The sequence below is a fragment of the Hyperolius riggenbachi genome, chromosome 1 (assembly GCF_040937935.1).
Source record: "Hyperolius riggenbachi isolate aHypRig1 chromosome 1, aHypRig1.pri, whole genome shotgun sequence".
Classification (NCBI taxonomy): domain Eukaryota; kingdom Metazoa; phylum Chordata; class Amphibia; order Anura; family Hyperoliidae; genus Hyperolius; species Hyperolius riggenbachi.
Window position 1 is genome coordinate 437775940 of NC_090646.1, and position 12009 is coordinate 437787948.

The 12009-nt window shown below is 44.4% G+C and overlaps 1 protein-coding gene across 2 annotated transcripts in view; it reads right to left on the reverse strand.

Annotated features, from left to right (window-relative positions):
- Nucleotides 1-3965: 3965 nt before the first annotated feature.
- Nucleotides 3966-12009, reverse strand: part of LOC137519078 (hippocampus abundant transcript 1 protein-like) — a 100398-nt gene continuing 92354 nt past the window's right edge. For both annotated transcript variants that reach the window (XM_068237740.1, XM_068237732.1), the window contains exon 12: nt 3966-6041. In XM_068237740.1, the coding sequence (XP_068093841.1) occupies nt 5829-6041 (213 nt within the window). In that variant the 3' untranslated portion in view covers nt 3966-5828. The remainder of the gene's footprint in view (nt 6042-12009) is intronic.

Genomic DNA, 12009 nt, shown 5'->3' on the forward strand with positions numbered 1-12009 from the left:
CACTTTATGTTACTTATCCCTCTATGTCCCCTTAGAGGGCAAGAAGAACCTCAATAAGGCCTTTCCTGCTTGGTAATCTACCTATACAGTCCTAAAGTACCCTTGAACCGGTTTTTATATTACATACTTTTAATGCAGCTTTAGTTGTGGTGCTGTGGCAATATGTCACAGCACCATCCTCCCTCTCCAGCACCCCCAGTGCCTCTCACTCTACTAGCCGTGGATTATGCCCGGGGAGGAAGTGTCCATTCTTCCTTACAGCTGTGCTGTGTGTGTTCTTGTGGCAATTGAGGTCGGAATAATAGTGTACTAATACAGCTATTAGTACAATATCCTTCTGACCTCAATTACCACATGACCACACATAGCAAAGCTCCCTTGCACACTGCGTACTGTAACACTTATCAGGAACTATAAGCAGTGAGTGGAGGGGGCGAAACGAAGGATGGGTGGAAAGGAGGAAGAAGTGACACTTCCTTTCCACCCATACATTTTGCTCAGTCTAATATTACGGCTGAGCAGAGCAGGTGGAGACGGGGGCGCTGGAGAGGGAAGAAGGTGCTGTGCATATGTCCCAGTAACACAAGTAAAGTAGGACTAAAAGTATGTAATTTAATAACCGTTCAGGGGTACATTAAGTTAAATACACACACTAGATACCACTCAGCTAAAAAATGCAAAGGACCATCTCAGCCACAAGATAGTGGACAGAAGCTCCCCCCACGTTGCCTACAGATCCAGCATCCCCAACACCCCAAGTGTATTGTACCCTCCTCAACCTGCCTACTGGAAGCCACTCCATGTGCTGCACATCGTTCCTCCTCCTCCATCCCCTGCATAGCTTCAAAGGCATCACTAGCCTCTAGGGTAGTGACACATCTGTACAGCACTCTGCCCTGAACGGTCGCTCGAGGGATCGAGTCCGGATTCCTGCGGGCGACCGTAATTGTGCATACACAGCTTTAATAAAACGTACCAGACGTTTCTGTTAAAAACATTCTACCTTGCAACTTTTAATTATAGCAAAAGGTTACACCAAAAATACACGATTCCTTCATATTACACAAAAAGTGAACAGGAAGAAAAAAAATATAAATCTCTCACTTATCAGCTCAGCACACACATTTCACACAACTCTCACATTTCTGATTACACTTTAATCAGAGGAAGTTGTAGGAAATAAAAAAAAATAAAACACAACCTTGATGTACCTGGTCTGTAAGAAATAAAAGAATGTTAATTTGGTATTTAAAAAAAACAGCCTTACCTGTCCATAAATGAAACAAAATACAATTAATAAAACCATGCGTGTCAGACCGTTTCCATTTTAGTTGTTTATTACTTATTAAATGTAAATAAACACATTTCGTCTACCTGGTGTTTCATAAACCCACTGGGCTTCTTATAAGAGAGCATATTCCTTTATTAGGCTAGTGCTGAACATGTGTTAAGCTATTTTTACCTTACCTGGCAGCCCTGAGAATGTTGGTTAATGACACAATTACTCAATGGGCACTAGCATGTGAACGTATAAGTCAGAGAGTCAATGTTCCAGATCCCTGCCCTATTTTCTCTGCAGCAATTATACAATGAGAGAGCTCAGACTAAACTGCATGCACAGCACGCTGGGGCAAATGTAGAAAACTAGATGTAGCAAATAGTCAGTTGTCAGCTGTCATTTCTTTTCATGAAAGGAAAAAAACCCATTTGGTTATTATGAGAAACACACACTTGTCTATCATTCAGACTTTACACAGCGACTGTCATGTGAAGAAGACTTTAAAGATTTTACTTTACATCTGAACTTCACCCTCTAATGTTTATACTATTTTTCTATCCCTCTACCTGTATTTTTATTTTATTTTCAGTTACCGTATATACATTTATTTTATGTGCAAATAAACACTTGACAAGACAGATTGTGGCAGCACGCTCTCTCTTCGCCTAAGAATGGCTACAAAGGACAACACATTCAATAAATAAAATATACTTAAAGCTTTGGCTATACCATACCTTCTGACAAACGTCATACTGTGAGGCAGTAAAATAAAAAAAAACCTTGAAAATATATGATCTATTCAGATTCTTATATTTACACATAACCAGAAAGTATCTGTTTTTCCCAGAAGGAGGAATGGTAATTTCACTTGTTGACTCACAAAACACAGTTTGTTCACAAAATGCTTGAAAAAAAGATTTACTAGGGATGAAGAATGGTGAGGAACAGGAGTGATTCAGCAAGAGAGGCCTGGATTTTTTTTGTTTACTTTTATGACTGATCTGACCTGGAAAATATACCAGAATATAGTAATGATTGCTGAAAGCTTAGCAAGAACGGCAAGGTTCACAGTGGAATTTGCACCGTGTTCCCTGTAACAGCAGGACCACAAGGGAACAGGAAAGCAGCGCCGCACGTTATCTGTGCATTGTGTCGCATACAGTGAATGAAAATTATGTTTCACGGTCACTGTTAGGGCCTGAGCCCACTAACGCAGTTGTGTGCAGTTGTGTCCGCTTTTCAGCAACGCATCAATGTTACGGATGATGAAAAGCAGACAACTGCGCACAACTGCGTTAGTGGGCTCAGGCCCTTAATGCTTTCGTTTCCATGCAGTGTGCTGGAATGCCACACGCAGTTATACCACATTTGCTACACTGTGATCTTTACATAGGTGGTGCATCGCAACGTGGTAAGTCAGGTTACAATGTGGCAGTTAGGCCGCAATGCACCACATGACATAGATATACGTAGTTACCTTTTGCCAACTAATTGGTCTTTAAAAAAACACTGAACACTGAAAGTTTGCTGGATCGCTTGAGTTCTCAATTATTCTTCGTCTTAGTAAATCAATCCCAATGTTGGTTCATTTTTTTTTTAACCATTGTTAAATAGGGATGGTCAAAGAGATGCAATAATGAGTTGATGCAGGGTTATTCAAATTCTGTATGTAAAAGTAAGCAACTTGAAAATGGACCAATCCAATTCCACCTCTGTATCATTAGCCCATTTTCAAGCGTCATACAAGATTTGTGTAACCCTGCATCAATTGACAACAACTTGCATCTCACTGACCATCCCCTATTGTTAAAAGAGTTACCAATCACAAAAGGCTGTTTCATGATGTTTCAAACATTGGACATGCTCAAGAATACATTACTGATTCTGAACAGTTAAGAGAGTCTGGTGCCAGCTCCTCCTGTTTTTACATTAAGAAGTTTATATAAACTTTTATATATGCCCCCCCTCCCCCAACCCTGGTATTGCACATACAGATCCTACTCATCTGCTCTGTTTTATGACCAATACCCTACACACTGGTAAATCTCCTGCAACTTATTTTGTGCTGGATGTGAGACGCTCCGATTTACTGATACAAAACAATATCCCACAATCTGGTTAGAAAAAAATAAATTTATAATAGGTAGCAGGTAGCTTAGCACTTTATAGTTATAGGTCATAATACAGGTAGGAATCAAGATTACATGAAAGAATATGGCAGAGCAGCAGTTGGGTTGGGACTGGGAAAAGGGCTCATAGGAGTCAAAGCCTGCAAATTCCCCAGGGACACAACTGATACTTCAACATCCTGTAACATTTAGTAACAAAAAGGTACTAAGAGTTCTATTTACAATGCTGGTAACATAACTGCCTGACCTACAGTATCAAACCTGTCAGAAGTCTAGAGTTGGGCTTTAAAGTGACCCATGAAAGTTTCAAACACATAATGAAACAAATTCCGGTTTGTGTAACAAAAACATGGTTCAAATGCTAACATCTTTATTTTTTTTTTAATGCCAAACCGCAGTACACCCCCTCCCCCTTCTTTTGGTAACCCTTTTGGAACCGGACCGCTCTGGAACCTTAAAGGGGCACTACACTGCCATATAGGCTATTGGGATTTCCCTAGTAGCCTGTTTCTTTTACAAGGAGCAACATATATTAGACAGTGCTTTTGTTTACAAAGGTCATTTGGATAATTTATAGCTTATATACAGATCCTGCCAAAGGAAGGGAAGCTAGGCTGTGTGATAACAGCTAATATCGTTCTCCTCTCTGTCAGTTCCAAGCCAGTTTGCCTAATGTAAGTTCATTCAGCAACAAGCACCTTGCTGTGAAATGTTCTAGGTAGATAAACAGGCTGCCTGTTTATTTACCTAGCACCTTTTACAGCATTACAAAAATGAGCTTGCATTACAAGAATGGTGCTTGGAGCTGACAAGATGAGAGAGATAGCCGTTATCACACAGCCTAACTGAATACAGAGTACATCGCTTCCTTTGCCTTGCAATGCCAGAATCTGTATGTGAGCTATAAATCTTATCCAGATGACCTAATTAAACAAAAGCACCGACTAATATGTGTTGCTCTTTCTAATAGAAACATGCTACTAGGAAAATCCCAATAGCTTATATTTCGCTGTAGTGCCCCTGTAAGGACCAGACCTGTCTGTTCCTTATTTTGCCCTGTGATTACTGAGATTGGCTCACAGTAATCCCGGGGTCAGGAGGCAGTGAAATTAGCTCCTGACTGAAATGCAGAAGCTCTGCTGTCACTGAGACAGCAGAGGTAGCAGGTGCAACAACTAAACAGCGGTAAGGACAGTGCGAGTGCACAATGGTGAATAGTTGGAATCTATGTCCTGTCAGAGCCACAAAGCCACCAGCAGGACGTAGATTCCAACTGTGCTGGTCCTGAACAGGTTAAGATACAAGGACTTGAAGAGGAGCACTACCACAGCATTGCTAAACTCTTTGCACTCATCTTCAAACGGACAAACATTTTTCTCCGCTTTATCTTATCAAGTCTGATAGGGTAAGGCAAGTAAAAGTGTTCAAGTTAAGAGTGGAGAACATCCTCTCTGTCCATCGTGCTCCAGCACATACGACACAAGATCAATGAGAAACAAATAATTCTGGCTTGTATGAAAATGCAATGCAAATTGTATGCAGCATGAAACTGAGCCAATGTCAACAGTTTGGTGCATCTAACTGATCCAATTCAAATCTGCATACAATTTAAATTAAATCTGCATGCAAGCCAGAACTATTAGGCTCTTATTCACCATTTCACCATTAAGTCCCCATATCTAAACAATGATACGATACTTTGAAAAATCTCCTGTACAGCAAATCTGAATTCAGCGTGAAAGGCGATTGGGTCACTGTAATATTGTGACATTGCTACTAGGCATACTAAGCTGTAATTTGATTGTTTTGACCTATCAAGAATTATTGGGATATGTCTGATGAATAACTGGTCAAGAAAGTTGTGGTTTGGGAGTTCCTGCAGCATTATATTCGTCATAAGACTAATGTCTCTGTAAACAGGTCATTGATAACTGCAGTCCAGAAGACAAGGCTACTCAGAATATGCAGCAAGAAAGGCAAAACCAAGACCCCTCCCACCTTTCCCAAAAACAGAAAAATAAAATGGAAATGTACTAGCAGGCACTGTATGGTGTATCACACCAGTTCTCTTTGCATATGGTACCTTCAGAGATCGATGCTCTGTCACTGCATCAACAACAGTCAATATAAAATGCAATGACAAGGTTTGAGGTAGCATAAACGGAAAATCACAATCTCAAACCTTTAGCTGCTTTCCTGCTGGAGATTTCTGCTACACATGCAACCTCCCATGCAGTGAATAGGTAATAACTGATATTTTAGACAATAATAAAACAAAAACCAGTGGCAGTCTTTTAGGGGCCTGCATGGAGATCCAATATAGAACGGTTTCGTTTCTGTTCCTTCTCTTCAGCAGAGTTTGGTACATTCTTTTAGATGCCACCTTCAGGTGTCGCCAAGGGAGAATATGGAAAACAGTCTCACACGCTGGTGTCTTGTAACAGCGGTTCTATGTCCTCATCACTACTGCGGTCTGGGTTATTTGTCTGTGGGTTGTTGCTAATGCCGTGCTTTGCAGCATTGCTGTTTTTGTTTGATTGACTGCTGTGTTCAGGTATGAACAAGGCAACCAGGAAAGCAAGGAGGACAGCAACTGCTCCAAATAAAAATGGTGGTCCTGGTATGATTGACCCCTGTGAATGGAAAGAAGAAAAAATAAATCGGACATAGAGCATTTTCACTCGTGTCAATCTAGAGACTTAATCCAATTAAATAATATAGGCATCTACTGATAGAATAAGGTCAGTATAAAAATAGTTAGAGGCAAGTTGGCCTTCTGACTCTGTATGAGGCAAATCACACTCAGCAGATGATTTCTGGGAAGATCACTGTTCAAGTAAAATAGGTATAGGTAGCTCTACATACACAGGGTTTAAAGAGACACTGAAGCGAGACTAAATCTCGCTTCAGGTCTTATATATAGCAGGGGCACGTGTGCCCCTGCTAAAACGCCGCTATCCCGCGGCTTAACGGGGGTCCCTTCACCCCCAACCCACCCCCCGCAAAAGTTGGTCGTAAAATGGTCGCTGGCAATTTTCTTCCTGGAGGCATGGCTAACGGCTGCAGCCCTGCCTCCCAGCGCGTCTATCAGACGCGCATCGCCGCCTCTCCCCCGCCCCTCTCAGTGAAGGAAGACTGAGAGGGGCGGGGGAGAGGCGGAGATACGCATCTGACAGACGCGCATGGGGCAGGGCTGCGGCGGTTAGCCCTGCCCCAACCAGGAAGCGCTCCCCCGCTGCACGGAGGGGGTTTGGGGGGACAGGGACCCCCGTTAAGCCGCGCTATAGCGGCGTTTTAGCAGGGGCACGCATGCCCCTGCTAGCTATGAGGTCTGAAGCGAGATCTATTCTCGCTTCAGACTCTCTTTAAGATATGTATTGTAGTATGACAACACAATGCTATCATATACCATATACACTTGTGTATAACCTGAGACACATAAGCCGAGGTACCCACTTTTCCCTTAACTAGGAAAAAGTTATGGACTTGTACAAACCTCCTTCCCAGTATAGCCCTCTCCACAGTATACAGTGGTTTGCACCAGTATTCGGCCCCCTTGAAGTTTTCCACATCTTGTCATATTACTGCCACAAGCATGAATGAATTTTATTGGAATTCCACTTGAAAGACCAATACAAAGTGGTGTACACGTGAGAAGTGGAACGAAAATCATACATGATTCCAAACATTTTTTTTTACAAATAAATAGCTGACAGGTCAGGGATAAAGTTATTGAGAAATTTAAAGCAGGCTTAGACTACAAAAATATTTCCAAAGCCTTGAACATCCCACTGAGCACTGTTCAAGTGATCATTCAGAAATGGGAGTATGGCACAACTGTAAACCTACCAAGACAAGGCCTTCCACCTAAACTCACAGGCCAACCAAGAAGAGCGCTGATCAGAAATACAGTCAAGAGGCCCATGGTGACTCTGGACGAGCTGCAGAGATCTACAGCTCAGGTGAGGGAATCTGTCCATAGGACAACTATTGGTCATGCACTGTACAAAGTTGGCCTTTGTGGAAGAGTGGCAAGAAGAAAGCCATTGTTAATAGAAAGCATAAGAAGTCCCGTTTGCAGTTTGCCACAAGCTATGTGGGGGACACAGCAAACATGTGGAAGAAGGTGTTCTGGTCAGATGAGACCAAAATGGAACTTTTTGGCCAAAATGCAAAATGCTATGTGTGGCGGAAAAGTAACACTGCACATCACTCTGAACACACCATCCCCACTGTCAAATATGGTGGTGGCAGCATCATGCTCTGGGGGTGCATCTCTTCAGCAGGGACTTCCAGCTTCCCTAGCTGGTCAGAGTTGATGGGAAGATGGATGGAGCCAACTACAGGGCAATCTTGGAAGAAAACCTCTTGAAGTCTGCAAAAGACTTGAGACTGGGGCGGAGGTTCACCTTCCAGCAGGACAAAGACCCTAAACATAAAGCCAGGGCAAGAATGGAATGGTTTAAAACAAAACACATCCATGTGTTAGAATGGCCCAGTCAAAGTCCAGATCTAAAGCCAATCGAGAATCTGTGGCAAGATCTGAAAACTGCTGTTCACAAATGCTGTCCATCTAATCTGACTGAGCTGGAGCCATTTTGCAAAGAAGAATGGGCAAGGATTTCAGTCTCTAGATGTGCAAAGCTGATAGAGACATAACCTAACAGACTGGCAGCTGTAATTGCAGCAAAAGGTGGTTCTACAAAGTATTGACTCAGGGGGCTGAATAATTACGCACACCCCACTTTGCAGGGTTTTTTTTTTTTTTTTTAAATGTTTGGAATAATATATGATTTTTGTTCCACTTCTCACGTGTACACCACTTTGTATTGGTCTTTCACGTGGAATTCCAATAAAATGGATTCAGGTTTGTGGCAGTAATGTGACAAAATGTGGAAAACTTCAAGGGGCCCACATACTTTTGCAAAACCACTGTAAATAGCCAGACGTGCCCCCAGAATGATGCGCCCCCGTCCCCACTATAAATAGCCAGCCGTGCCCCCAGAATGATGCACCCCCGTCCCCAGTATAAATAGCCAGACGTGCCCACAGAATGATGCGCCCCCCTCTAGTATAAATAGCCAGAAGTGCCCCCCAGAATGATGCGCACCTCCAAAGTATATATAGCCAGACGTGCCCCCAGAATGATGCACCCCCTCCCCAGGATAAATAGCCAGAAGTGCCCACCAGAATGATGCGCTCCCCCCCCAGTATAAATAGCCAGAAGTGCCCACCAGAATGATGCTCCCCCCCCCCCCCCGTATTAATAGCCAGACGTGCCCCCAGAATGGAGCACACTTCCCCAGTATAAATAGCTAGACATGCCCCCTGAATAATGCACCCCCCAAGTATAAATAGCCAGACATGCCCCCAGAATAATGCACCCCCCTCTCCAGTATAAATAGCCAGACGTGCCCCCCCCCCCCAATGATGCGCCCCCTCCCCAGTATAAAGAACCAGAGGTGCCCCCAGAATGATGCGCCCCCTCCCCAGTATAAATAACCAGAGGTGCCCCCAGAATGATGCTCCCCCCTCTCCAGTATAAATAGCCAGACCCGCCCCCAGAATAATGCGCCCCCCCTCCCCAGTATAAATAGCCAGACATGCCCCCAGAATAATGCGCCTCCCCAGTATAGCCAGACGTGCCCCCAGAATAATGTGCCCCCCCCCCCCCCCCCGGATAAATAGCCAGACGTGCCCCCAGAATAATGCGCCCCCCAGTATAGCCAGACGTGCCCCCAGAATAATGCGCGCCCCCCCCCCCAGTATAAATAGACGTGCCTCAGAATTATGCACCCCCACCCCCCAGTAGTAATTGCCAGACGTGCCGCCAGAATGCAGCCAGCAAAGAAAGACCGTCGCAGCAAGATTTTAAAATACAATGAACACACATGTAACTATTGATGTGCTTACTTCCCCCGTATAAATAGCCAGACATGCCCCCAGAATAATGCACCCCCCTCCCCAGTATATATAGCAAGACGTGCTCCCAGAATAATGCACCCCCTCAACAGTATATATAGCCAGACGTGCCCCAGAATTATGCGTCCCCCCCACCTCCTCCCCAGTATAAATAGCCAGACATGCCCCAAGAATAATGCACCCCCCCTCCCCAGTATATATAGCCAGACGTGCCCCCAGAATAATGTGCCCCACTCCCCAGTATATATAGCCAGACGTACCCCCAGAATAATGCGCCCCACTCCCCAGTATACAGTGGAGGAAATAATTATTTGACCCCTCACTGATTTTGTAAGTTTGTCCAATGACAAAGAAATGAAGAGTCTCAGAACAGTATCATTTCAATGGTAGGTTTATTTTAACAGTGGCAGATAGCACATCAAAAGGAAAATCGAAAAAATAACCTTAAATAAAAGATAGCAACTGATTTGTATTTCATTGGGTGAAATACGTTTTTGAACCCTCTAACAACAAAAGACTTAATACTTAGTGGAAAAACCCTTGTTTGCAAGCACAGAGGTCAAACGTTTCTTGTAATTGATGACCAAGTTTGCACACATTTTAGGAGGAATGTTGGTCCACTCCTCTTTGCAGATCATCTCTAAATCCCTAAGGTTTCGAGGCTGTCTCTGTGCAACTCTGAGCTTGAGCTCCCTCCATAGGCTTTCCATTGGATTAAGGTCCGGAGACTGACTAGGCCACTCCATGACCTTAATGTGCTTCTTCTTGAGCCACTCCTTTGTTGCCTTTGCTGTATGTTTTGGGTCATTGTCGTGCTGGAACACCCATCCACGGCCCATTTTCAGTTTCCTGGCAGAGGGAAGGAGGTTGACGTTCAGGATTTCACGATTCATGGCTCCGTCTATTTTCCCGTTAATGTGATTAAGTTGTCCTGTGCCCTTAGCAGAAAAACACCCCCAAAGCAAAATGTTTCCACCCCCATGCTTGACGGTGGGGACGGTGTTTTGGGGGTCATAGGCAGCATTTTTCTTCCTCCAAACACAGCGAGTTGAGTTAATGCCAAAGAGCTCTATTTTGGTCTCATCAGACCACAGCACCCTTCTCCCAGTCACTCACAGAATCATTCAGGTGTTCATTGGCAAACTTCAGACGGGCCTGCACATGTGCCTTCTTGAGCAGGGGGACCTTGCGAGCCCTGCAGGATTTTAATCCATTGCGGTGTAATGTGTTTCCAATGGTTTTCTTGGTGACTGTGGTCCCTGCTAATTTGATGTCATTCACTAACTCCTCCCGTGTAGTTCTAGGATGCTTTTTCACCTTTCTCAGAACCATTGACACCCCACGAGGTGAGATCTTGCGTGGAGCCCCAGAGCGAGGTCGATTGATGGTCATTTTGTGCTCCTTCCATTTTCGAACAATCGCACCAACAGTTGTCACCTTCTCTCCCAGCTTCTTGCTAATGATTTTGTAGCCCATTCCAGCCTTGTGCAGGTCTACAATTTTGTCTCTGACATCCTTGGACAGCTCTTTGGTCTTTCCCATGTTGGAGAGTTTGGAGTCTGCTTGATTGATTGATTCTGTGGACAGGTGTCTTTTATACTGGTGACTAGTTAAGACAGGTGTCCTTAATGAGGGTGACTAATTGAGTAGAAGTGTCTAACCACTCTGTGGGAGCCAGAACTCTTAATGGTTGGTAGGGGTTCAAAAACTTATTTCACTCAATGAAATGCAAATCAGTTGCTATCTTTTATTTAAGGTTATTTTTTTCGATTTTCCTTCTGATGTGCTATCTGCCACTGTTAAAATAAACCTACCATTGAAATGATACTGTTCTGAGACTTTTCATTACTTTGTCATTGGACAAACTTACAAAATCAGTGAGGGGTCAAATAATTATTTCCTCCACTGTATATAGTCAGACGTGCCCCCAGAATAATGCACCCACCTCCCCAGTATATATAGCCAGACGTGCCTCCCAGAATGATGCGCCCCACTCCCCAGTATAAATGGCCAGACCTGCCCCCAGAATAATGCGCCCCCCCTCCCCAGTATAAATAGCCAGACATGCCCCCAGAATAATGCGCCTCCCCAGTATAGCCAGACGTGCCCCCAGAATAATGCCCCCCCCCGGATAAATAGCGAGACGTGCCCCCAGAATAACGTGCCCCCCCAGTATAGCCAGACGTGCCCCCAGAATAATGTGCCCCCAGAATAATGCGCCCCCCCAGTATAGCCAGACGTGCCCCCAGAATAATGCGCGCCCCCCCAGTATAAATAGCCAGACGTGCCCCAGAATTATGCACCCCCACCCCCCAGTAGTAATTGCCAGACGTGCCGCCAGAATGCAGCCAGCAAAGAAAGACTGTCGCAGCAAGATTTTAAAATACAATGAACACACATGTAACTATTGATGTGCTTACTTCCCCCGTATAAATAGCCAGACATGCCCCAAGAATAATGCACCCCCCCTCCCCAGTATATATAGCCAGACGTGCCCCCAGAATAATGCGCCCCACTCCCCAGTATATATAGTCAGACGTGCCCCCAGAATAATGCACCCACCTCCCCAGTATATATAGCCAGACGTGCCCCCAGAATAATGAACCCCCCTACCCAGTATATATAGCCAGACGTGCCCCCAGAATAATGCACCCCCCTCCCCAGTATATATAGCCAGAC